At 44.3% G+C, this 27868-nt stretch overlaps 2 protein-coding genes across 16 annotated transcripts in view; one reads left to right on the top strand and one right to left on the bottom strand.

Moving 5' to 3' along the window:
* The window catches only part of MYH11 (myosin heavy chain 11), a 123287-nt gene extending 116808 nt beyond the window's left edge, over positions 1–6479 (top strand). For 2 of the 6 annotated variants that reach the window (XM_073792271.1, XM_033840760.2), the window contains 2 exons: positions 2592–2630; positions 5771–5849. In XM_073792271.1, the coding sequence (XP_073648372.1) occupies positions 2592–2622 (31 nt within the window). In that variant the 3' untranslated portion in view covers positions 2623–2630; positions 5771–5849. Of the gene's footprint in view, positions 1–2591; positions 2631–5500 lie in introns of all 6 variants that reach the window. The other 4 variants (XM_073792269.1, XM_033840759.2, XM_073792272.1 and 1 more) reach the window with 3 other exon arrangements.
* Positions 1–27868, bottom strand: part of NDE1 (nudE neurodevelopment protein 1) — a 52895-nt gene that overhangs the window by 10042 nt on the left and 14985 nt on the right. For 3 of the 10 annotated variants that reach the window (XM_073792273.1, XM_019928638.3, XM_073792275.1), the window contains 5 exons: positions 13514–13650; positions 12025–12204; positions 10638–10729; positions 9436–9587; positions 7337–8603 (listed from right to left, as the gene is read on the bottom strand). In XM_073792273.1, the coding sequence (XP_073648374.1) occupies positions 8510–8603; positions 9436–9587; positions 10638–10729; positions 12025–12204; positions 13514–13650 (655 nt within the window). In that variant the 3' untranslated portion in view covers positions 7337–8509. Of the gene's footprint in view, positions 1–1442; positions 1532–2956; positions 4815–7336; positions 8735–9435; positions 9588–10637; positions 10730–12024; positions 12205–13513; positions 13651–27868 lie in introns of those variants that run through there. The other 7 variants (XR_012326098.1, XR_004522218.2, XR_012326097.1 and 4 more) reach the window with 7 other exon arrangements.

Consider the following 27868-nt stretch of genomic DNA (forward strand, 5'->3'; position numbering starts at 1 on the left):
CACCTGGTATCCTTCCTACCTTTCTGGCCGTGTTTCACCTCTTCTGCTGGTACCTCATCTCAAAGCCCAGTTGCTGTTGGTCTGCCCAGGGCGCCATCCCGGTCCTCTCTCCACCCCTACTGCTGCTCATTCCTTAGGTGATCTGAACCAGCCTGGTGGCTTCAAAGTTCCATCTGTAGCTAGTGACTTCCTAGTTTATCTCCAGCCCAGACTTCCTGGGATTCCAGACTTCCTTGACATTCCCATTCAATGCCTAACAGGCAGTTCACACCTAAACATACCCCAACCTGGGCCCTGACTGAACCCCTTCACACCAAAACCAGCTCTTCTCACAATCCTCCGCAGCTGAAAGTTGCCATTAATCCAGGCCACAAACCTTGTGCTCATTCTTTATTCTTCTCTCTCCTTTACACCCTGCATCCACTCTGTTGGGAAATCTGGTCAACTCTCCCTTAAAAAATACTCTACATCCAGAATCGAACCACTGCTTGCCACCCTGGTCCAAGCTACCCTCTCCTCCCACCTAGACAACTTTCTCAGCCTCCTTGTGGGCCTCTCTGCATCCATGCTGGCCCCTTATAGTCTGTTCTCAACACAGAAATGGAGCTGGATCACGTCCCTCCTTTGCTTGAAGCCCTCTATGGGGGCTCCACCTCACTCACAGCCAAAGTAACATCTTCACAATGGTTAGTTCCACTAGGCCCTACGTGATCTCTGTACTCTGCCTCCTAAATTACCCCTCCACCTCCACCGCTTCCTACACTGCCTCAAGGCCCTTGCACTGGCTGCTCTCTCTGCCTGGAATGCCCCTCCCCCGGCTTGCTGCACTAGCTGGCCCCTCCTTCCCTGCCTGCAGGTGTTCACTCACCCATGTTACTAGAATTTCCTACCTTACTCTTTACCGTTCTCCTCTCTCTTACCCACTTGTCATCATGGAACTTGCTATTTCTTTTACTTATCTCGTACACAGTCTGTCCTCACTCTTGGCCTGCGAGCCCATGAACACAGAGGCTTTGTCTGCTTACTCGTCCCCAGTGTCTGGGATAGTGCTGGGCACAGAATAAACCTTCAATTGTTGAGTCAGAGGTGATGTTTCTCCAACCTCAGGCATTCTCGTACCACCTTTGCCATTTTGCCTTACCACCTGTACTTCTGTTGACTTGATGTTTTCTTTGAAATTAACTATTTAATCATACATATGTCTATTTACAAATGAAACCTACCACCCCTGTACTGTTAAACCAGCATGCCTTGCATCAACAGGTCACAATGAAGTTGAAACAGTGAAAACTAAACAATAGTGAATTCTAGCTATTGTGGCCACAAATTGATGACTATGACCTGAAGGCAGACTTCTCAGTTAGAAAGGGAATGACAAGACATTAGGACCAAACAGATTTTCTGACATAATCAGATGTATTTAAGAGTGGAAAAGGGAATACCTTTCTCACTGTGCACTTCAGCAGTCCAAGGGCATACCTAGGAACCCTCTGCAATCACCCGGCATCTCGACTCCAGACTCTGAGAACCACTGCACGAGACAAGGGGAAAGCCCAAACCCCTTTCAGGAGGGGAAAGAGAGCAACTGGCTCGGAGCACAGGGATTTGGGAAGGAGCCCCCTGCCCGTGCAAGGTGAGGGGTGGTGCGTCCCCACGGCTGGACCCCCCAGCACTTGCTCGGCTGCTGACTGGATGCTGCCCTTCCTCGGAGGCGGGCTGAGCAGTGGGAGAGCAGTCAGCCACCCCAGCTCTCTCACCCTTTTGTTGTCCCCGCTCCCTTTCTTGGGACCGATGATTCTTGCAGCACATGCCGACCACCCTCTTTGGGTTCTGCCCCAGACAACGACCCTTCTTGGGCTGTACAGGCTGGCATCGGACTAACCATTTTTTACAGTTAATATGAACACGCACACAACATACAAGTGGAAGACGGGTCCTACCTTTTCCACCTTCTCTGAGTCCTCTAGATGTACAAAAGCACAAAATCAAGCACTAGAGCCTTGAGTGAGGTGGGCAAGCCTAGCCAGCTCCTCAGCGAGCAAGAAATTATAGAGCAAGTTTCACACAGTTTTACCAGGCAGGTAAATCTCAACACAAGCCCTGCTTAGAGCCCGAACAACGCACCTATCACTCCTGACACCACCAGGCATCTCCACAGGAGCCGCCCAGGGTGCCCACCTCTACTGTCTTGCTATGGGCATAAAAGGCAACGGACGGAGTAATGATACTAAAACACGAGGCTGCTGCGGGCTCCTTGCCCAGGTCTGTTCAGGTTCTGTTCCCACAAGGATATTTTGGACTAGCTTACTCAGATTCCTTTACGTTCCTGAACAGATATGCAGAATGGGAGGAAGCCACCTGAGTTCTTCAGAGAAGTTCTGAAGGACAGAAATTTACTTTTTAATTGGGGTAAAAAAAGGCTCGTCCTTTTGTGTGCCAGGCTCTCTGAGATCTCGTGGCTTCAGGTGCTCCGCCGTAAGGGTGACTTAAAGGTGCCTTTAATTATTTAATTGAAGCAAATGCATTGATGATTAAAATTGCACTTGAATGGGAGGATGGTAACCACCGGGGACTCTCTCTCTCTGTTTCAGAGGCCCCCTCCCCCAGGAAACTCCGCAATGACTCACCAGGTATCATGCCTGCAGCTTCGCGGCTCATGTCTGTGGCTCTTGGTTTCCATTTCCTTTCTGCCAGCCTGCCCCCCCCCGCCCCCCTTTTGTGGCCCTCGCAAATTCCCGGGATTCCTACAAAATCTGAAGGCCTAGATATCTTAGTTCAAAACTTTAGTCTTTTAGTCTTTCTTCAAAACCAACATCGACACAAGAAGACCTCATCGCTTTACCCATTTTCCTTCCTTCCTTCCTCCCTCCCGCTTTGGCGTGTGACGTGGCACTGATGTGGCCTGTCGCCGCGTGCTGAGGGTTTAGAGGCTGCGTGTGGCTTGGATGGCTCTTACCTGTGTGACAGGCCCCTAATAATGAAGAGGCCATGGCTGTGCCGTACTCCCTCGTCTGGCTCAGACACCACGCTGAGCAGATATGCCAGCTCCACTGTCTGGGTACCATCCTGGAGAACGGCTTCCATCCGGCTGGTCTGGTTCACAAGTCAGAATTAGCAAAGCACAGGGTCACGGTGGCCGCAGCCCAGCAATGTGCCCCCCAAGGTGGGGTTTCCACACACGCGTGCGAGGGAAACGAGCTCTCACCCCGATGTCTCACTGGGGTTGCGTGGGGCTTGAGCAAGGGCCAGCTGCTAACTGCATCTTCAGTGCACGAGGGCCACAGCGGCCACCACAGGGCCGGGCGCGGTCCAGGCAGATCCTTTATTGGAGGTCTCATGGGCACATGTTCACGGACTGGGGATGGACACCCAAGACTCAGGGAGCGCACAGGGCCTTCAAAAGACAGGGTTGAGAGGCCGCGACTTCTCTGGGATCCTGACAGTGTCCTCACACATGAAGTGAGGCACCTGGGGCCTGGCTTTCACCTCCTCCTCGAGAGACCCAGCCAGCCCTGCCGTGTGTCTGTCTTCTCTCTTGGAGAATCCCGCCTTGCTGTCGCTACCCAAATACTTAAAGCTGGATGAGGTCTTGGCAGGAGTTTTAGGCGGGAGCATCACACCTCCAAGACACGGCTTTTGAGTAGTTTTTCTGCCAGCGCATCCCGATCACGGGATAAGCTGGAGTCTAGGGTTGGCTGGGGTGTAGGACCCACCCGTTGATGGAAACTGAGTCCTTGCAAAGCAAAAGGTGCTTACGCTCTTGTGCCAATCCCTGGGATGCCAAGAGTACCTTAGATACGTTTCTGAGTCCATGAATAGAATCCAAGTTCTCCAGGATCAAACCCTTTAAGAAAATTTTAGAGGGGTCCTTTACTTCCTGTGACAGATATAGCCAGTGTCAACCTTTGCCTAGGATTTGAAGCCAGTTCCTTCAAGAAAGGCCCCTGAACCAGAACAGACCGGCTTCGGGACTGGTGCCCACGCAGGGGGCTTACAGGGACCCAGGCGCGATTGATTTACTTCTTAGATCAAGGGAGCGCATTAATCAGTTAAACTCCTCTAGTTAGCAAATGCAGACTCTTCGGAGACACAAAGGGAGCCTGAGCCACTGTTTCCAGCTCCAGGCCATCCCATCCAGTTTTGAACCTGGAGGGTTAGACACGGAGGAGAGCTGTGTGGATGGCTGCTGAGCCCTGCACGCCGGGACCCTACTTTGTCCCGAGTTCTTGGAGAACACAGTGCTAAAGAAGGAAGAGACTTTCAAAGAACCTCTAGAGACTGAGTGATAGAAAGTTAGTTCCAAAGGAGCTGGAGGACTTCCCTGGCGGTCCAGTGGTTAGGACTCTGTGCTTCCACTGCAGGGGGCACAAGTTCAATCCCTGGTTGGGGAAGTTCTGCCTTTGAGGTGCGGCCAAGAAGAAATAAATAAATAAAAGGGGCTGGAGGCCTAGAAGCTTCCCTCTGATGGGAGTGAGGCTGACCCAGGTCTTTAGTCAGCAGTAGCTACTAAGTATTTATTCTTGATCGCTGCCCCTTGGGAAGTACCATCCACCGTCCCCAGAGGGTTTTACCAGCCCGGGTTCCTCCCACCCTTGGACTCCAGAAGGCTCGTGCTGGGAAGCCCCATGTCAGCGATCAGGAAATCTCTGGGCCTTGCTTATGCCTCCTGTCTTACCTGAGTTGCCCCCTTTGACTAAAGAACTGACGGGCTGGGTTCACTGGGATGGGCTCACCCTCGTGGCTTTTCTGTCCATACTTCGTGTGGCGAAGCAGGTCGTTTTTGTTGCAAAAAACTTGCTTTCTTCTTAGACATCCTAAAATGAGTGAAGACCTGTCAAACAGGGTCAGATGGCTGGAGCCCAACACACAACATTATTTGTTGTGGTCGCTGAAAAGAAGGCAAACTTTCCTTCCAAACAGTGGAGGTTAAGTACAGGCGGGTCTGATTTTTCCTCCTCCTGCCTGCCCTGCCCTCCTATACAAAGCCTTACTTCAGGTGACCAGGGCAGGCCCTGTGGGTAAAGGGCATCCAGAGCACGGAGGAGAGGAGATGGGAGCAGAAAGGACAGAGAGAAAGGGGTGTCCCACCAGCTAGGGCTAAAAGACACCCTGGATTAACATGTCTAATGTTTTTCTGACAAATATTCATTGAGCACCCGTTCTATGCCTTGCACAGTGCCTGCCATGGGGCGCCCCAAACAGGCGAGATCCCTGCCCTGGAGGAACTCAGAACAAGAATTCTGCTCCATAAAAGCAGAGCAATGCAGTGCCTTTAACCAGACAGCACCCTTGGCATCCATGCAGGGACCTCCTTCCCTCTCAAGGGTTGGTGGTCATTCTCACCTTCCTACAATTCAAAACCTAAACCCCTGCCCCCTTTTCCTTCTGAAAGCAAGGAGGTACAGACCCAACAGGTCCCCCTCATCCCTGCTCCACAGTGTAGGAATAATCCCATGAGGCCATCACCCCCACTTGCCTTTTTTCCTTCTTTTCTAAACAGAAATCCACAGCCAACCAGAATCCTGTGGGTCAGCAAATGACCAAGCCAGATACTTTTTAAAGCAGATGGTCCTGCTTTGAAAAACCTACTTTGCCCCCATTCCAGCTGATTAAATGCACCCATATGGGTCAGGATTTGTTCACTTCAACCTGAATATTTGCGTCTCATTCGAGTTTGTTTGTGTTTGTTTTTTGCCCCGTCTGAAAATCTCTTCCAAGCTCGAGGGAGATTTCTGTACTAAAGAAACATGCGTTTTCTTAACACCCACAGGCGAGGGAACGAGACCTCTTTTGTTCCCTCGAGAAGGTCTGGAGGACGTAGAGTTATTGAAAACGCGGACGGTTCTGAAGAGGATATGGACGCTCGCGATGCAGACTTCAACGGAACCAAAGCCAGTGAATGAACAACTTGCTCAAAACAGGACAGAACCAAACCCAGTGGACTCCTCTTAGCACCGTCTAAATCCATTTTCAAACTCCAAACATCACAGACACCCCTCACGATGAATATAAAGACCACTACCCTGCATTCAGGGCATCAACTTAAGTTTGGAACGATGTACCGAAGGAGAAAAACCCAACAAGAGACACAGACACACCCACTCCCTCTGCCGAGAACTGTGCAGAGATTTTGAATTTTTAGAAAAATATATCCATGGTAACTAATCACTGGCAACTTAGTTTACATGAATTGGGGAGAAAGTCACCACGATGGGTGCCACTGTCCCCACCCCCAGCCCTTCCTGCCCTGTGGACTCTTCCATCGTCCCGGTGGGCCCTGGTTTGAAAATTCTTCTTCCCTCCGGTTCCCGCACATCAGATGCACACAGTTCACCGAGACCAAGTGCCTTCTGTAGTCACGTGAATTAAAAAGGAGACGCCGCTCAAACGGCTAAGAGCAGGAATGTCACACTGTTTTATATGCACCCCAGCTGTACTTAAGGACACCCTCACTAATAAAAGGTTATAAATCACTAGAATAGAGTTGACTTTTCTGTTGTTTTCTAGAGAAAGAGGACGGGGTGGGGGGGTGGCCTCATTTAATCCTCATGACAACCCTATCAAGTCAGGGTTATTATTTCATTAAATGGGGAAACTGAGGCCCAGGGAGGTGAGATGAATCGTCTGAGACCCCACAACTGGCCAAGAGCAGAGCAGAGACACAGAGTGAGTGTGAGTGAGGGGCTCCTCCACACAGGAGGTGGGTGGCTCGAGGCCCAGGGAGTAGGACCATGCCCGGGAAGAACATATTTATCAATCAAAACAGCACGTATTTAATGTGAAGAATGTGAGTTCCTTGAATGTTTGAGTTAAAACACAAGACTTCGCCCAGCAGGGCTCGACAAACTTTTCCTATAAAGGCCCAGAAACTTGAGTATTTTAGCCTCCATCATGGTCTCTGTCACATTTTTGTCTTTTTTTAAAAAAATTAAACCACCCTTTAAAAATGTAAAAACCGTTCTTGGCGTGAGGGCCATAAAACCCAGGCCTGGGCCCGTCCCTTCCTTGGCCTGCATGTCCTAGACAGAGGTCCCTGGCGAAGTTTCCACTCAATACATATGATTCCATACACCAACTCCATGGGATCAAACAGACTGAAAAGAGGGGAATTACAGAAACCAAGGACGCACTGAATGACCAAATGCGAATACACCCTGAACAGGACATGCACGTGTCCCAATACAATTCTAAGAAGCTGACTCGAAAGGAAATCTTTAAAAAAGTAGTTTTTTTCATAGTCACTTGGTTAAAAAAACAAAAGTTTTTCATCACCAGATAGCAAACACAGAAGCACAAAGGCAGCAGCATTTACTGACCACCACAAACTAGCTGAAAATCAGTTTCTCTTGATTTTATTGTTCTTTTAAAAAAATAGAAGTACATCTTTTACAGATATAGGTTAGAATGTTGCCAGGGCAACGAAGTGGGCACTCAAGTTTAATTCTCTGCTGAATTTCAGTAGCATTTGAAAAGTTCTGTTTTCAACGCAAGGATATTTTTGCTGTTCTTTTGGAAAAATAACTTAGTAACAGAAGGCCGTTAAGCTGCACGCACGCGCTGGAATTCATGTGTTCTTTTTACTTGCGTCCAAATTGTGAGACTGCCGTTCACAACCAGCAGGGATGAGCTGCACGCCATCTGTGTGGAAATCCTGGGTTCGTTTCTTCTTTAGTAAGGAACCTCCCACCGACAGTCTTGGTGGTTTAATCTTATCCGAAGGTCACCCCAATTATTTCACCAAGGCTTTGAATGAAGTCCTGTTCTTAGGGGCTGCATTACCAAGGCCATCACACCCCAGAGACCCTAAGGGTCCTGAAGCAGAGGTCACCCCCAGGCCAGGACAGAGGGGCTCAGGACAACTTACAGCCAGGATTGGTCTAAAGAGGACACAGAGTTTCCACTGACCTGGTCCCACAAAACGTACTCTGAAACTCAAGCATGCCTCTAAAAGACTCAGTGAGAGGCAGATTAAAACGTCTCAGAGGTACACCACACCACAGTTTAAATAAAAGGTACATGCCTGTTCTGTTCTTCACCCCTAGATGTGATTTCAGTGCACTGATCCCTGCTGTGCCAAAGAGCACTGGAGATTTTGTTCTGGAAGAAGCTCCAGCAAAGTGGGGGCCGGAGTGAGCCTGAGATGGGCTCAGACCCCACTTTATAGGTGTCCCCGGTCATGAAAAACACCTCTCAAGACCAATCAGGACTCAGGTCTGCTGAAAATGATGGAGCAGCCTCAGCACCCACGTCGCCATTTCCAGAGGGTCCGCTTTGTCCCTGTCCATTGGCAACACCCCGACAAGGAGGCCAGGGGTTATGAGATGGCATTTCCTGGGGACGACCACCCGGGGCCACAGGCGATCCCCACTCCCCACCGTCACTGGCTAGTGCGACTGCTTGCTCGTATATCTCAAACTAACTTAAAAAAAAACAAAAACCTAGTTTAAAGAGGGAAGGAGGATAAAATGACTCCTGCACAGACACCGGGGCCTTGGCTTCCGTGGATTTCCTAAAGCAACATCTTGACTACACCCTGGGCTGACGGCAGCGATGGTGAGGAAATATTTGAAGGCGGCTTCCCAAATTCCAGGCGTTTTCCCAACCTTCAGACAGAGCAAACCAAATTAGGCGGACATTACAGCTGCTATAGACTGGCTAGCACGGGGCCCCACAAAGTTATAAGAGTGAATATCAAGGTCGGGAGCAGTGTCTCACTGGGTCTCAATTTTCTCTCCTGTGGAATGAAGAAAAGGACACTGGCTATCTAGGGCTCACATGCCCAAGGCCACGCAAAAAGCCCAGTCGCAGAAGACGCTCCAAAAAAACACCCACATCTAAAGCTCCGGAAGTTATGTGCATGCTGGGGAGAACGATTCTTCATTTCCTGTCCTCTGTCTGCCACTGATCGCTCCCAAATTTACGTGGCCTGGGGTCCAGTGAGATAGTGGCGCATCTTACAGAATTCTAGAATCTGGAAGCTGCACTGATTTTCTTCAGGCAAGAAAATAAATGAAGCTGTTAGAGGTCAGATTTGTGTTTTCCAATCAGGTGACTGGCTTCAGGAATCTAGTCTGGCTGATTCAGTTTCCTGAAGGTTCTAAAGGTTAAAAAAAAAAATCCTCTTTTGGGGGAAGCAGAGCAGTGTTTGAAGCTTGAGTCTTAAACAAGGGAGTGATTTATACAAAGGACATTCTCACAGCATGACCAGAAGCTGGGGCTGCAGAATCAAGTAATAAAAATGACCCTCTCCTTGGCCATTTGCCTAAACCAGCACACACACCACCTAACTCTGTCTTAAGGGATGGAGTAGAGGATAATACCTCATTGACATAATCCTGCGACTTTGAAAAATGGCTATGGGTCAGGGGTCAGAGGCTCCCGGCTGGAGAGGATGGGTTCTCCCGACACTGAGGAGGAACAGTAGAAGGTACTGACCCTTTGTCACCCAGAGGCACGCTGGTGCTGCCTGGCCGTCTGTCGCCGCCGTCTCTGTTCTTGCTCCCCCACCCTGAGGCTGGGCCACTGGGTCGGTTTGGGGACTGATCATACACGAAGTTCCGGCAGGAAGCAAGTTTGGACTCCAGAGCCTGGAGAGAAATACACTTTCCTGTCTCAAGCTGAAGACAAGAACTCTTGCCTCTCACCAGAGACCATACACATAATAATAGCTTAAGACAGTGGTTGTCAAACTGGGTTGTGTGTTAGAATCCCAAAGCGTGCTCCACCCCATCACCAAATTCAATGTATGTCCAACTCGTAGAACTGGTAGTCTAAGATATTTAGGAGCTTCCAGAAGAGTCCCCAACCCGACCTATGATTTAAGTCTGCCTACAAGAAATATGAAATCAACTTTTGGAATCATTCACTCTCTCCGCTACCTTGTAAAACATGCACCACGTGGCAGGAGGTTTGAAGGAGGACTTGCCTCGCTGTAAACAGACCCTCTGGAAACCAAATGGGTACTGAGATCACCCTGAGCTTCTGTATACTCTAACTAAACATAAAAACCTGCTTATATAACAGCGATCCAAAAAAAACAAAAGCCGAAAGGAAAAACATAGAAAACGAGCTGCAAGCTTCTATTAACTCTGAATGCATACATTCTGGTCAATGACAGACTGGCAGGACTTAAACTCTGTGGCTTTCCAGGCATCATTTTTAAAACTAAGAAAAATAACTACAGAGAATATCTATGTGATTTCTTAAGCACAAAAGACTCCTTCCCTGGAATTAACATAAAACCTATAAGGTCATGTTCTCTGCCCTAGCCTTTCAAGATTTTCCCTTTAACTCCCTGAGAAATTAAAAAAAGGGAAGGCAGTTTTCAAATGTCTCTCAGTTTTTTCAAATTAAGAAAAAATATCATAGATACCATCCGAATCTCCCAAATTGCCAGGGAAAATGGTACAGGGAAAGAAAGATATAGCCGGGGGTCAAAGGGTGACTCAGGGTCACAGCCCGGGTGTTTGTCAGAAACAACACCCATAGAAGCACAGCGACTGTAAGGGACACGAGAGCCAGGGTGACACCTGCACCTAATGAAGCCTCTGCCAGAGGGGAAGCAATAGGTAAGGTCACCCCTCAAGTCTCCTGAAGACAGAAGACACCACACGGACCCTGGGGAAGCGCCGTCTTACCCCCACTTTCCGCAGCAGGTCTCCCACAATGTTGAGGGCAGATATCCGGGCCGCTGGCGTGAGGGGGGTCCCCCCAGTGGAGTCGTCCAGACCTGCGTGTGCAAAAGGACGCACACATGACACCAACACACACTCAAAAGTCTGCACTAACGTCTCTGAACGTGAAACCTGGGGGTGGGCAAGCAAGCCCCTCTGATCCCAACGCTGCCCTGTTTCGGTCAATGGTTTGTTGCCTAACATAACAAGAGCATATCTGATGACCAACTTCTTGCAGCCTTATAATGACTATACTTAATATTTATCTTTACCTGCTATTCTTTTTAAACAAAATCAAAACAGGCCCTCTTAAACTTCTAGGAATTCCATACAGTTAATTAACATTAACAGCATCTGAACAAGCCCCACTGGTAAGGGTTCTGCTCCTCAGAGCCTCCTCTCTCTTCAAAGCAGGGCTCACGGAGCAGCAGGACCAGCATCACCTGGGCGCTTGTTAGAAACGCAGGATCTCAGGCCCTGCCCAGACCTGCTAAATCTGAGGCCCAGCTGAGTTGTGTGCTTATTCAAGTGTGGTCTAGCCTGGGATTGTGGAAACCTCACACTCTCTTCATCCTGGGCACAAGCTGAGGGACAGGGAGCATGTGGTGGTGTAACCCCAGGAGCTGGCCTGCCATTTGCCAGCTGCGTGATGTCAGGCCAGCTCCTTAACTCAGGGCCTCAGTCTCCTCACCCATCACATGGGGACAGCACTTGCATTACTTGCGTCTTGGGCCATGGTGCGAATCCAGTGAGGTCATATGTAAGTACAAAGCACAGTAAGCAGAGGGACTGGCATATCCCACGTGCTCAATAATTGTCTATTTTTATTATTTACTATTAAGTGGCCCAATCAGAGCCTCACAGTTAATCAGTCAGCAGAGGGGCTGGGGAAGAACTCAAATTTCTTGGTTTTTACTGCATAGCACAGGTTATGCTGGGTCCAGTTCTAGATGATGTATTGCTGGACCCACAGAATCCTTTTTAAATTTTTTATTTGGTTACTGAAACTTTTAATTTGGGAGATTTCATATTAGACAAGAGGATTTCTGGCTTCTGGTGAAGAGTGGAGTGTCTGCTGAGCCCACACCTCTTGCGGTAGAAGCAGAGTGGCAGCTGCCCCTCTGGATGAGGCTTCCATTCTCTACTTTGCCGCAGACTCCACTACTCCCTATCGTCTTACATCCAAGAGGCTCCTCCCACGCACCACAATGGTCTGCCCCTGTGAGCACCCCAGTTTTCTCCCTGCTGTACAGCCTGGTCCTGCTTCTCTCTCACCCAGGACCCGCCCCAGTTCTCACCCAGGAAAGCTTTGTGAAGCCAAGAGAACCCTCCTGATTCCCATCCTCCTTACCACGTCTGAATGTCCCAGGTGTGTTTAAGCTAGAGCTGGGTCCTCGATGAGCTATGGGGGTGGATGGCACGGAACCAGTGGCCTGTACAGCTGTGTCTGTCCTTTCAGCTTCCACAGAGCTGGGCATGGGGGTCCTGGGTTTCTCCTGCTTTTGCTGCACAGCCAATTCTTGCCGCAAATCTGGGCCAGGAAAAGGATTCAGATTTAAGTCTCTGCTTTGAGTGATGAGGCAAGGGGAGGGTCAACAGGAGACACTGGTCAGCAAGAAGAACCATCAGAGTGAAAAACTCCAGGTGGAAACCCTGAATGAAGCAAACCCCACAGGACCTTGCCTGGAAGGCTTGGTTTTTCTTTTGAGTAAAAACAAAAAGGTTTAAAATTTTTTTCAAATCATGGCAGTGATACACTACTGCTTTTACTGTTTTAAGAGAATTCAAATGTATCAAGGTATACACAGAATACTCAGTGAAAATGTGCTTTCCCAACCCGTCCTCAAATGCCCCTTCTCACTCCTAATCAACTGTAACATGAGGGAGATCTTCTCAATCCTTTTTCCCTGCATTTCACACATAGAGTTTATATGTGTATCTATTAAGCATATAAGATGAATAACTTTTATTAAGCGTAAATAGAAACATACATCTACTATCTATGTGTTTTCCCCCCTTCAATGGTATGTCCTAATAGGCTTTTTTATTTATTTAATTTTTTTGGCCAAGCGGCATGCAGGATCTTGGTTCTCCAACCAGGGATCGAACCCGTACCCCCTGCAGTGTAAGCACGGAGTCTTAACCACTGGACTGCCAGGGACGTCCCTTAACAAGTTTTCTATGACTACATTTATATCTATACCGTATTTGTTTGAACAACTGTTTAACTAACATTCCACAAAATAAATCTATGTAATTTACTTAAGCACTTCATTACTGATGGGCATTTAGGAACAACTACCTTTTAAACTTAAAAGAGTTTTTCTTTCTAAACCCCCTTCTACTGGCTAAACATTAGAAACGAAATGAATGTCATAAACAATTAATTGGGACTTTAACAAAATCTCTTATGGACCCAGCTTGGATGACTTGCTAATGTCTTAGAGTTAGAAAGCTCTACCTTTGGAAGTGCTACCTCCAAAGAGCAAACGCTGATGAGATTCTGGAGGTCCAAGCCACGTGTATCAGCAGCCATCAAGTCACAAAAGAAATGGGCTGGCTAGCAATTCCATCAACAGGCATTTTCTCCCCACAAAACTCCTGTGCTCCTGCTGGGCATAAAGTGGGTGCTGGGCTTAAATACCCACAAAGGGTCTCTACAGGGTTGGACATCGGACAATTCTTAGCACAGGGTGGGGACCAAGGCTCAGCCTGCCCGGTGTGTTCCCTGCCCTCAGAACACAGGTAATGCTGGGTGATGCTGTGGGACAGGACACCCTCAGACCCGGAGAGGGCACAACGGTGGTGAAACACACAGAGCAAAGCCAAGGCCTCCTGACCTCTGGCTTCATCCTTCAGTCGCTGAACAGATTCTAGGAGATTCTCCTTCTCGTCCAGTTCGCTCTCCAGGAAGGCATTTCTTTCAATGGCTTGATTCAAGCGCTGTTCAAAGTCCTCAAGAGACATGATCGTGGCCCTGGGTGAGAGACAAGCAAAGCTGCCCAAGACCGCAGACGGCATATCCGTCTGGCACCTACAGCCCCGGGGAGCAAGAAGGGTCATGCACACATGGTGCAAGTCCCCGCTCTGGCACGTCCTAATCCCACAGAGCTGAGCAGGCCCCTCAACCTTCCTGGACCCAGCTCTTCACCTGCACAGTGGGAACCTCTCAGCTCACGAGATGCACACAGCTGTCCCAGGGGGTTAAATAAGATCATGTCCATAAAGCACTTAGCAACGAGCCAGGACCTAATTAGGACCATAGACAGGCTCCGGTCAGATGCCACGATGTGGCATGTTCCATCTTGTCTCGGAGACTCACGATGCAGTCAGCGTTCAGAACATCCCACTAAAACGCACATGCAATGTAATAACACGCATTTAAACAGCTAAGGGAGGCCATCTTCATCCCTCAGTTACCTTAAAAAGTTAAAAAAAGTTCACAACGCCCAGCCCCAGCCCAGCTGCCCTAACAACTGCTTCTTTTGGACAGTGTAGATAGCCACTGGAATGCCGTGTTAAAGGCACTGGCAGGGCTCCCTGGTGGCGCAGTGGATAAGAATCTGCCTGCCAATGCAGGGGACACAGGTTCGAGCCCTGGTCTGGGAAGATCCCACATGCTACGGAGCAACGAAGCCTGCGTGCCTAGAGCCCGTGCTCCGCAACAAGAGAAGCCACTGCAATGAGAAGACCGTGCACTGCAACGAAGAGTAGCCGCCGCTTGCCGCAATAGAAAAAGCCCGCACACAGCAATGAAGACTCAATGCAGCAAAAAAAAAAAAAAAAAGGGTACTGACAAGTGCTGCAATAAGGAAATCTGTTTAACTGTCCGGAAAAGCTACCTTCTCTGGGCCTCAGTTTCCTCACATGCAAAGCAGGGGTAATAACTTCCGCATGGGGTGGGGGGCTGGGGAGTGCAGCAACACACAAAACACACAACAGATGTTTCACACATAAGTGCTCAATAAATGTCAGCAACTTTTCTCACTGATCCCGTGTTTGTCTCCAGAAGAACCTTTAACATCCCCGTAACTGTATCTCATGGTGATCAGAAGCATCTGTTTGGAGTGGAACCCATGAGTTAACACCTTGCTCTAATGTGTAAGACTAGCTAAGTGTCCCTGGGGAACTTAACCTCTCAGGGCCTCTGGGCCTCCAACGTCAAAGTGAGGATCAATCATTCATTTATTCACCACTTTCTACTATGTCAAGATTGAGTCGTATTAGTTCCTACCTCAAAGGGTCTTTAGAGGTAAAGAAGATAAAGTTACCAAAAGTGCCTGATTTAAATATCATCCCTTGGGACTTCCCTGGTGGCACAGTGGTTAAGAATCCACCTGCCAATGCAGGAGACATGGGTTCGAGCCCTGGTCTGGGAAGATCCCACATGCCGCTGGAGCGACGAAGCCCGTGCACCAGAACTACTGAGCTTACACTCTAGAGCCCACAAGCCACAACTACTGAGCCCGCGTGCCACAACTACTGAGTCCAAGTGCTGCAACTACTGAGGCTGAGCTCTAGAGCCTGCAAGCCACAACTACTGAGCCCGCGTGCCGCAGCTACTGAGGCCTGTGTGCCTAGAGTCCGTGTTCCACAACAAGAGAAACCACCGCGATGAGAAGCCCGTGCACCGCAGCGAAGAGTAGCCCCTGCTCACTGCAAATAGAGAAAGCTCGCACGCAGCAACAAAGACCCAACACAGCCAAAAATAAATTAATAAATTTAATAAATAAATATCATCCTTTGTTGTTTTTAGAGTACAAGACTGGAACCAGTTAAAGTGACCCTAAGGCTGGCATGTCAAATAACAACAAAAGAAGATGAAACTGCTAGGAATTCATGTAGGAGCAAACATGTAAGACTTCATTGTAGGGCACAGAGGCTTGTCAAAATGCAGACATATGGTATTTATGAGGAGGAAGACCCCAAATCATAAAGAAATCAATTCTCCATAAGTTACCTAATAAGTTTAACACCATCTAATAAAAATATGAACGGGGGCTTCCCTGGTGGGGCAGTGGTTGAGAGTCTGCCTGCCGATGCAGGGGACGCGGGTTTGTGCCCTGGTCTGGGAGGATCCCACGTGCCGCGGAGCGGCTGGGCCCGTGAGCCATGGCCGCTGAGCCTGCGCGTCCGGAGCCTGTACTTCGCAGCGGGAGAGGCCACAACAGTGAGAGGCCCGCGTACCGCAAAAATAAATAAATAAATAAATGAACAGGTTTTTTACTGGGGGACACAGGCACCAGGGACTGATTTGAAATATGATGTGATAATGAAACAAGAATGGCCAGGAGAGGAATGTTGGCTACAAAAAAGAATGAGATCTCACCATCTGCAACAACATGGATGGACCTAGAGGGTATTATACTAAGTGAAATAAGTCAGACAGAGAAAGACAAATACCATATATTTCACTTATATGTGGAATCTAAAAAATAAAACAAATGGGGACTTCCCCGGTGGCACAGTGGGTAAGACTCCGTGCTCCCAATGCAAGGGACCCAGGTTCGATCCCTGGTCAGGGAACGAGATCCCACATGCATGCTGCAACTAAGGGTTCAGATGCCACAACCAAGGAGCCCGCCTGCCACAACTAAGACCCGGCGCAACCAACCAAACAAATAAATCTTAAAAAAAAAAAAAAAAATTGGCCAAACCAGCATTAAAAAAAATAAAAACAAAACAAATGAACAAATACAACAAAACAGACACAGAGTTATAGATACAGAGAATAAACAGGTAGTTGCCAGAGGGGAGGAGGTTAGGGAGAGGAGAGAAATACGTGAGGAAGATCAAGAGGTACAAACTTCCAGTAGCAAAATAAATGAGTCACAGGTATGAAAAATACAGTGTGGGGAGTACAGTCAATAACTATGTAACATCTTTGTATGGTGACATCTTAGACTTACTGTGGCCATCAGTTTGAAATGTATAGAAATACTGAATGACTATATTGTATAACAGGAACTAACACAGTAGGTCAATTATGCTTCAAAACAAACTCATAAAAAAAGAGATCAACGGGGACCCGGCCTGAGGAGCAGTGGCGGGAGCTTCGAGACTAGGGCAGCACGAAAGCTCAATGGAAATGGCATTGCTTACCCACAAGAGGCCTCCCATCTCCACATAATATCAAACGGCGAAAATCTCCCAGAGATCTCCATCTCAACAACAGCACCCAGCTTCACTCAACGACCAGCAAGCTACAGTGCTGGACATCCTATGCCAAACAACTAGCAAGACAGGAACACAACCCCACCCATTAGCAGAGAGGCTGCCTAAAATCATAATAATTCCACAGACACCCCAAAACACACCACCAGACGTGGACCTGCCCACCAGAGAGACAAGATCCAGCCTCATCCACCAGAACACAAGCACTAGTCCCCTCCACCAGGAAGCCTACACAACCCACTGAACCAACCTTAGCCACTGGGGACAGACACAAAAAACAACGGGAACTACGAACCTTCAGCCTGCAAAAAGGAGACCCCAAACACAGTAAGATAAGCAAACTGAAAAGACAGAAAAACACACAGCAGATGAAGGAGCAAGATAAAAACCCACCAGACCTAACGAATGAAGAGGAAATAGGCAGTCTACCTGAATAATGATAGTGAAGATGATCCAAAATCTTGGAAATAGAATGGACAAAATGCAAGAAACATTTAGCAAAGACCTAGAAGAACTAAAGATGAAACAAACCACAATGAACAACACAATAAATGAAGTGAAAAATACTCTAGATGGGATCAATAGCAGAATAACTGAGGCAGAAGAACAGATAAGTGATCTGGAAGATAAAATAGTGGAAATAACTACTGCAGAGCAGAATAAAGAAAAAAGAATGAAAAGAACTGAGGACAGTCTCAGAGACCTCTGGGACAACATTAAACGCACCAACATTCGAATTATAGGGGTTCCAGAAGAAGAAGAGAAAAAGAAAGGGACTGAGAAAATATTTGAAGAGATTATAGTTGAAAACTTCCCTAATATGGGAAAGGAAATAGTTAATCAAGTCCAGGAAGCACAGAGAGTCCCATACAGGATAAATCCAAGGAGAAATACGCCAAGACACATATTAATCAAACTGTCAAAAATTAAATACAAAGAAAGCATATTAAAAGCAGCAAGGGAAAAGCAACAAATAACACACAAGGGAATCCCCATAAGGTTAACAGCTGATCTTTCAGCAGAAACTCTGCAAGCCAGAAGGGACTGGCAGGACATATTTAAAGTGATGAAGGAGAAAAACCTGCAACCAAGATTACTCTACCCAGCAAGGATCTCATTCAGATTTGATGGAGAAATTAAAACCTTTACAGACAAGCAAAAGCTGAGAGAGTTCAGCACCACCAAACCAGCTTTACAACAAATGCTAAAGGAACTTCTCTAGGCAAGAAACACAAGAGAAGGAAAAGACCTACAATAACGAACCCAAAACAATTTAGAAAATGGGAATAGGAACATAAATATCGATAATTACCTTAAATGTAAATGGACTAAATGCTCCCACCAAAAGACACAGATTGGCTGAATGGATCCAAAAACAAGACCCATTTATTTGCTGTCTACAAGAGACCCACTTCAGACCTAGAGACACATACAGACTGAAAGTAAGGGGATGGAAAAAGATATTCCATGCAAATGGAAACCAAAAGAAAGCTGGAGTAGCAATTCTCATATCAGACAAAATAGTCTTTAAACTAAAGACCATTACAAGAGACAAAGAAGGACACTACATAATGATCAAGGGATCAATCCAAGAAGAAGGTATAACAATTGTAAATATTTATGCACCCAACATAGGAGCACCTCAATACATAAGGAAAATACTAACAGCCATAAAAGGGGAAATCGACAGTAACACATTCACAGTATGGGACTTTAACACCCCCCACTTTCACCAATGGACAGATCATCCAAAATGAAAATAAATAAGGAAACACAAGCTTTAAATGATACATTAAACAAGATGGACTTAATTGATATTTATAGGACATTCCATCCAAAAACAACAGAATACACATTTTTCTCAAGTGCTCATGGAACATTCTCCAAGATAGATCATATCTTGGGTCACAAATCAAGTCTTGGTAAATTTAAGAAAACTGAAATTGTATCAAGTATCTTTTCCGACCACAATGCTATGAGACTAGATATCAATTACAGGAAAAAATCTGTAAAAAATACAAACACATGGAGGCTAAACAATACACTACTTAATAACGAAGTGATCACTGAAGAAATCAAAGAGGAAATCAAAAAATACCTAGAAACAAATGACAATGGAGACACGACGACCCAAAATCTATGGGATGCAGCAAAAGCAGTTCTAAGAGGGAAGTTTATAGCAGTACAAGCCCACCTTAAGAAACAGGAAACATCTCGAATAAACAACCTAACCTTGCACCTAAAGCAATTACAGAAAGAAGAACAAAAACACCCCAAAGTTAGCAAAAGGAAAGAAATCATAAAAATCAGATCAGAAATAAATGAAAAAGAAATGAAGGAAACGATAGCAAAGATCAATAAAACTAAAAGCTGGTTCTTTGAGAAGATAAACAAAATTGATAAACCATTAGCCAGACTCATCAAAAAAAAAGGGAGAAGACTCAAATCAATAGAATTAGAAATGAAAAAGGAGAAGTAACAACTGACACTGCAGAAATACAAAAGATCATGAGAGATTACTACAAGCAACTCTATGCCAATAAAATGGACAACCTGGAAGAAATGGACAAATTCTTAGAAAGGCACAACCTGCCAAGACTGAATCAGGAAGAAATAGAAAATATGAACAGACCAATCACAAGCACTGAAATTGAAACTGTGATTAAAAATCTGCCAACAAACAAAAGCCCAGGACCAGATGACTTCACAGGCGAATTCTATCAAACATTTAGAGAAGAGCTAACACCCATCCTTCTCAAACTCTTCCAAAATATAGCAGAGGGAGGAACACTCCCAAACTCCTTCTACGAGGCCACCATCACCTTGATACCAAAACCAGACAAGGATGTCACAAAGAAAGAAAACTACAGGCCAATACCACTGATGAACACAGATGCAAAAATCCTCAACAAAATACTAGCAAACAGAATCCAACAGCACATTAAAAGGAACATACACCATGATCAAGTGGGGTTTATTCCAGGAATGCAAGGATTCTTCAATATACGCAAATCAATCAATGTGATAAACCATATTAACAAATTGAAGGAGAAAAACCATATGATCATCTCAATAGATGCAGAGAAAACTTTTGACAAAATTCAACACCCATTTCTGATAAAAACCCTGCAGAAAGTAGGCATAGAGGGAACTTTCCTCAACATAATAAAGGCCATATATGACAAACCCACAGCCAACATCGTCCCCAATGGTGAAAAACTGAAAGCATTTCCATTAAGATCAGGAACAAGACAAGGTTGCCCACTCTCACCACTCTTATTCAACATAGTTTTGGAAGTTTTAGCCACAGCAATCAGAGAAGAAAAGGAAATAAAAGGAATCCAAATCGGAAAAGAAGAAGTAAAGCTGTCACTGTTTGCAGATGACATGATACTATACATAGAGAATCCTAAAGATGCTACCAGAAAACTACTAGAGCTAATCAATGAATTTGGTAAAGTTGCAGGATACAAAATTAATGCACAGAAATCTCTGGCATTCCTATACACTAATGATGAAAAATCTGAAAGTGAAATCAAGAAAACACTCCCATTTACCATTGCAACAAAAAGAATAAAATATCTAGGAATAAACCTACCTAAGGAGACAAAAGACCTGTATGCAGAAAATTATAAGACACTGATGAAAGAAATTAAAGATGATACAAATAGATGGAGAGATATACCATGTTCTTGGATTGGAAGAATCAACACTGTGAAAATGACTCTACTACCCAAAGCAATCTACAGATTCAATGCAATCCCTATCAAACTACCAATGGCATTTTTCACAGAACTAGAACAAAAAATTTCACAATTTGTATGGAAACACAAAAGACTCTGAATAGCCAAAGCAATCTTGAGAACGAAAAACGGAGCTGGAGGAATCAGGCTCCTGGACTTCAGACTATACTACAAAGCTACAGTAATCAAGACAGTATGGTACTGGCACAAAAACAGAAACATAGATCAATGGAACAGGATAGAAAGTCCAGAGATAAATCCACGCACATATGGTCATCTTATCTTTGATAAAGGAGGCAGGAATATACAGTGGAGAAAGGACAGCCTCTTCAATAAGTGGTGGTGGGAAAACTGCACAGGTACATGTAAAAGTATGAGATTAGATCACTCCCTAACACCATACACAAAAATAAGCTCAAAATGGATTAAAGACCTAAATGTAAGGCCAGAAACTATCAAACTCTTAGAGGAAAACATAGGCAGAACACTCTATGACATAAATCACAGCAAGATCCTTTTTGACCCACCTCCTAGAGAAATGGAAATAAAAACAAAAATAAACAAACGGGACCTAATGAAACTTCAAAGCTTTTGCACAGCAAAGGAAACCATAAACAAGACCAAAAGACAACCCTTAGAATGGGAGAAAATATTTGCAAATGAAGCAACTGACAAAGGATTAATTTCCAAAATTTACAAGCAGCTCATGCAGCTCAGTATCAAAAAAACAACCCAATCCAAAAATGGGCAGAAGACCTAAATAGACATTTCTCCAAAGAAGATATACAGACTGCCAACAAACACATGAAAGAATGCTCAACATCATTAATCATTAGAGAAATGAAAATCAAGACTACAATGAGATATCATCTCACACCAGTCAGAATGGCCATCATCAAAAAAAAGCACTGCTGGTGGGAATGTGAATTGGTACAGCCACTATGGAGAACAGTACGGAGGTTCCTTAAAAAACTACAAATAGAACTACCATATGACCCAGCAATCCCACTACTGGGCATATACCCTGAGAAAACCGTAATTCAAAAAGAGTCATGTACCAAAATGTTCATTGCAGCTCTATTTACAATAGCCCGGAGGTGGAAACAACCTAAGTGCCCATCTTCGGATGAATGGATAAAGATGTGGCACATATATACAATGGAATATTACTCAGCCATAAAAAGAAACGAAATTGAGCTATTTGTATTGAGGTGGATAGACCTAGAGTCTGTCATACAGAGTGAAGTAAGTCAGAAAGAGAAAGACAAACACCATATGCTAACACATATATATGGAATTTAAGGAAAAAAATGTCATGAAGAACCTAGGGGTAAGACAGGAATAAAGCCACAGACCTACTAGAGAACGGACTTGAGGAGATGGGGAGGGGGAAGGGTGAGCTGTGACAAAGCGAGAGAGAGGCATGGACATATATACACTACTAAACATAAGGTAGATAGCTAGTGGGAAGCAGCCGCATAGCACAGGGAGATCAGCTCGGTGCTTTGTGACCGCCTGGAGGGGTGGGATGGGGAGCGTGGGAGGGAGGGAGACGCAAGAGGGAGGAAATATGGGAACATATGCATATGTATAACTGATTCACTTTGTTATAAAGCAGAAACTAACATACCATTGTAAAGCAATTATACCCCAATAAAGATGTTTAAAAAAAAAGAGATCAGATTTGTGGTTACAGACATGGGGGGATAGGAGGAAGGGGAACTGGATGAAGATGGTCAAAAGGTACAAACTTCTAGCTAAAAGATAAACAAGTACTAGGGATGCAATGCACAACATGATAATTATAATGAACACTGCTCTATGTTATGTATGAAAGTTGCTAAGAGAGTAAATCCTAAGAGTTCTCATCACAAGGAAAACAGTTTTTTCCATTTTTTAATATTGTGTCTATATGAGGTGATGCACGTTCACGAAACTTATTGTAATAATCAGTTTATGATGCATATAAGTCAAATCATTGTGCTATTCACTTAAACGTATACAGTACTATATGTCAATTATATCTCAATAAAACTGGAAGAAAAAATTGGCCAGAACTCTGAAAAAGAAGAGGACAGGGGCACTAGCTCCCCTAGATACAAAGAACATGCTCTTTAAAGCCTCAGCAATGAACAGTGTGCTGCAGAGTGAAACAGTTATAAGACCAGACAGACCAAGGAGAGCCAAAGGTCCAGAAATAGATCCAAATAAATATGAGAATTTAATTTATGATAAAGGTGGCATCACGAATCATTGATGAAAAGATGGTTGGTTCAGTTCTAGGTCTGGGGACTACCAGGTAGCCACCTGGAAAAAATCAATGTTGGATCCACACCTCATGCTACACCCAAAGATGAATTCCAACTAGATCAAAAATTTAAACTCGGTATTTGGTCAAAATCTACTACTGGCTTCTGGAATGCCAGAGAACCAACTTCAGCAGCATTTCTGGCATTCCTGAACCTGTGTGGATGAACGACACCTCCCCCCCCACCCCACCCCCGACTGTATACAATCAGGCAGAGTCAGTAATACCAGCAGGGCACAGCACAGAGACTTTTTGTTACTATGTGACTATTTGCTTTCAAATAAAGGTAAGCATCCTAGTTGTCCCCTGAGTGGAAAAAGCTTTATGTCCTTTATATGGTGAAATTCTGCCAACTGATGTATTTGCATATTTATTATCATAAGAGTAAAATGCTGCAATACATAAAAACTGTGAAAGCTGTTAATCTCATGGACAGTTATGAGGACCTGAAAATAGTTAAGCAGGAAAAGAGATTTTCAGTAAATATGAATATTAAGAGATACATCTGTTAGATAACTAAGAACATATCCTTTTTGAGCCAATAAATACTTAAAAGTCTATGTATCACCTCACACCCATCAGAACGGCCTCCATCCCAAGAACAGAAAATAACAAGTGATGGTGAGGATGTGGTGGGAATGTAAAATGGTGTGTCATTATGAAAACTGTATGGAGGTTCTGTAAAAAATTAAAAGTGGAATTACTGTATGACCCAGCAGTCCCACTTCTGGGTACATATCCAAAAGAACTGAAAGCAGCATCTCAAAGAGGTATCCGTACACCCTTGTTCACTGCAGCATTATTCACAAGAGCCAACAGGTGGAAGCAACCCAAGTGTCCACTGACAGATAAATGGATAAAGAAAATGCAGTACATACATGCAAAAAAATATTACGCAGCCTTAAAAAAGGGAAATCCTATCACATGCTACAACACGGACGAATCTCAAGGACATTATGCTAAGAGAAGAAGCCAGTCACAAAAGGACACATCCTATTTGATTCCATTCATATGGAGTTTCTAATGTAGTCAAAATCATAGAAACAGAAAGTAGAAAAGTGATTACCAAGGGCTGAAGGGAACAGGGAGCGGAATGAATGTTTAGTGGGTATAGAGTTTCAATGTTGCAAGATGAAAAAGTTCTGAAGAGCTGTTGGCCAATAATGTGAATACATATAATACTACTGAACTGCACACTTAAAAATGGTTAAGGTGTGGGCTTCCCTGGTGGCATAGTGGTTGAGAGTCCACCTGCCAATGCAGGGGACACGGGTTCGTGCCCCGGTCCGGGAAGATCCCACATGCCGTGGAGCGGCTGGGCCTGTGAGCCATGGCCGCTGAGCCTGCGCATCCGGAGCCTGTGCTCCACAACGGGAGAGGCCACAATAGTGAGAGGCCCGTGTACCGCAAAAAAAAAAAAAAAAAAAAAAAAAAAAAAAGGTTAAGGTGTAAATTTGATGTCAAATTTTTTACCACAAAAAATTAAAAATAAAGTCTATGTAGGGAATTCCCTGGCAGTCCACTGTTTAGGACTCTGTGCTTCCACCGCAGGGGCCTGGATTCGATCCCTGGTTGGTGAACTAGGATCACACAAGCCATGTGGCAGAGACAAAAAAAAAAGTGTCTATGTAATAACACATAGACACTTTTTTTTTTTTTTTTTTTTTTTTTTTGCGGTACGCGGGCCTGTCACTGTTATGGCCCCTCCCGTTACGGAGCACAGCCTCCGGACGCGCAGGCTCAGCGGCCATGGCTCACAGGCCTAGCCGCTCCGCGGCATGTGGGATCTTCCCAGACTGGGGCACGAACCTGCGTCCCCTGCATCGGCAGGCGGACTCTCAACCTCTGCGCCACCAGGGAAGCCCACATAGACACTTTTTTAAAAAATTAGATTAAATCAATTTTAATCTTCGTTGAACTTTTTGGCATCTTGGCATTCACATATTAAACAAAATACCCTTTAAGGAATATACTTACTTTTTAGTTAATTCAGTTAGGCCTGGAGTCTTTCAAGGTTATCCTTTCACAAGGTCATCTCCTTCCTCAGTTAAAAGTGAGTCATTTGGTTTTACGGATGTACAGTTGGAGAGACCAAAATAAGCAAATAGCTGATGGTGCTGAGAAATTACCATTCTTGCTGGAGACTGTCAAATTTTCCATATATAACTATTAAAATTTTATAATGAAATTGTAATGTTATAAAGTTTTTTTTTAATATAACTTCAGTATTCCAGAACTTTATTTGTTCTATAATGATGATTTGGGTCTCTATCACATCTGATTTTAATATTCAACTATTCAGCATCTGGCTAAAATGTGAATCCAATGCATCTTCAGGAGAGAGGAAGAAAGAAAGGAAACATAAAAATACAAGACGAAAACATAGGCTAATTGCTTTATAAACCTGGGACTGCAGATAAATTTGCCTACACAGAAATCCAAATAACTTTCAATAGTAACATATGCAATAGACAAAGATGGAAGACAAATGACAAATTCCTAACATTTTCAATTTGTATCATAAACAAATATATAAACATCTCCTAGAAACTGATGAGAAAAAACAACCAGCAATCCAGTATGAAAACAGGCAAGAAGATACAGTTCACAGAAAAAGAAATAAAACAGTTATTAAATATATGAAAAGGAACTCAAGATCACTCATACTTCAGAAATGTACCTCTTTGTCACCTATTAAATTGGCAGAAATCCAAAGTCTAAAAAACACTGTTTAGTGAAGCTATTTGGAAAATGGAGACTTACTCACATAGGTGCTGGGAATGGAAATTGGTACAAGTGTAGAGAACAATTGGGCAAAAACTATCAAAAAACATATGCATACATCCTTTGACCCAAGAATTCCACTTCTGGGAATTTATTCTACAGATATCCATCTATGCAAGCAATGCATATCATTCACTACAGCAACCCTTATCACTGCACAAGAAAGGAAATGCAGCAAATATCCAGCCGTGGGGGGGATGGATAAATAATTATGTATGATACAATACCAACCATACAATAAAATATTATGCACTTGGAAAAAACCAACAACAAAGAATCCTCTGTGTCCTACTACAGAATGACCTCCAAAACCTATTACGTGACAAAGCAAGATGTACAATAGTACATATATTCTGTATACAGAATGCTCTTTTGTGGGAAAAAGAACGGGGCGGGGGAAATAATACAAATTTCTATTTGAATTTGAATTTTAAAACTCTACCCCTTTGTATATTATTTTTGAATCACATGAATGTACTATCTCCTTGTGATAGACTGCATTATTGGTCCCAATTCTTCATCCTCCCTGTAGCCACACCCTTGCTTTGGCCTCATTGTGGGTGGAATGTACCTTCCCACCCCTTGACAGGGCTTGGCCGTGTGACTTGCTTTCATCAATGATATATGGGTAGAAATGATCGTAAGCCAGTGGCTTGCCAAAAATCAGAAAATACTACAAAGGCACAGGAGCCAAGTCATTATGGTGTTGGTAGTAATTCACAAATTGCACGTTAGACAAAAAAGAAAGAAGAATCCTGAATTAGATTCCAGAATATACAGTCAGTCCTCCATATCTGTAGGTTGCATATCAACCTGTAGGTTGGACTCAACCAACTACAAATCAAAATTATTCAGGAAAAAAAAATCCAGAAAGTTCCAAAAAGCAAAACTTGAATTTGCCACTCACTGGCAACTATTTATACAGATTTTAGATTGTATTAGGTATTATAATTAGACATAATTTAAAGTGTATGGGAAGATGCACATAGGTTATATGCAAATGCTACACCATTTCATACAAGGGATTTGAGCATCCACAAATTTTAGTATCCTCAAGGGTTCTGGAACCAATCCCCCATGGATACCAAGGAACAACTGTATGGCAGGTTAACAAATGACAGAGGTGCGTTCAATTCAGTGGAAAAAAGATGGAGTGTTTAACACATAGTACTGGCACAAGTGGCTATCTACCTAATGAAAATAAAATGGGACACGTATACTAGGTACAAAAATAAATTCCAGGTAGATTAAAAGCATAAGTTAAAACAATTAATTAAAAAATCTTGCAAAAAAATTAAGAGAATACACGCATAATCAAACGCTCAAGGAGATGTCCCTAGTGAAGTCTGGAAACCTAGAAGCTATAAAAGACATAATTGAAAAAAAAAAAAAAGACATAATTGATGACCCCAAAATGAAAAATATTTGTATGAAAATTGATACCACAAAGTCAACAGACAAAAGATTATTTGTAAAAAATATTTTTCAATGTGGGACAAAAGATGAGCAGCAAAAATACACAAAGAACTCTTACAAACTGATTTAAAAAAAAAAAAAGGAGGTCCCACTTCTGGTAATAATAAGGTAGCTTGTATCAGACCAAACATCCTATAGATTACAACTACAAACTCGGGGTGAAACGAGAAAAACAATGATCTGAAGGCACTGGCAAAAACCGGAAGGGAGACACCACTTGGAAGAGAGACAACACTTGGAAGAAGGAACAGCAGTGGCTGAATTCTGCATCTTATAAGCTTTGTGTCTATAGCTCCAGTGATAAAAATCCACCACCTTGGCAGAATGCCAAATTCTGCATATATAACTCTTCCCACACCTCTGGCTGACCCCTGAACCATGCATGTGCATGGCAGACTTGAAGCAGCCTCGTTAAAAGCGTCAAACGGATTTCACCTACTACTCATCAAAGGGAGACAGAGTTTGGAGTTTGAGTTCAGCCTACTTAACAAACAAATTAGAAACATAACAGAATCCATAGTTTCTGCAACACATCATTCATAATGTCCAGAATATAATCCAAAATTACTAGACATATGAAAAGCAAGAAAATGTGACCCAAACTCAGTAGAAAAGGCAATCACTGGAACATCTAACATCTGAGATAACCCAGATGTTAGAATTAGCAGAAAAGGATCTTAAAGAAAGTTGTTATAACTATCTCAAGGATG

The sequence above is a fragment of the Tursiops truncatus genome, chromosome 15 (genome assembly GCF_011762595.2).
Source record: "Tursiops truncatus isolate mTurTru1 chromosome 15, mTurTru1.mat.Y, whole genome shotgun sequence".
In the NCBI taxonomy this organism is placed as follows: domain Eukaryota; kingdom Metazoa; phylum Chordata; class Mammalia; order Artiodactyla; family Delphinidae; genus Tursiops; species Tursiops truncatus.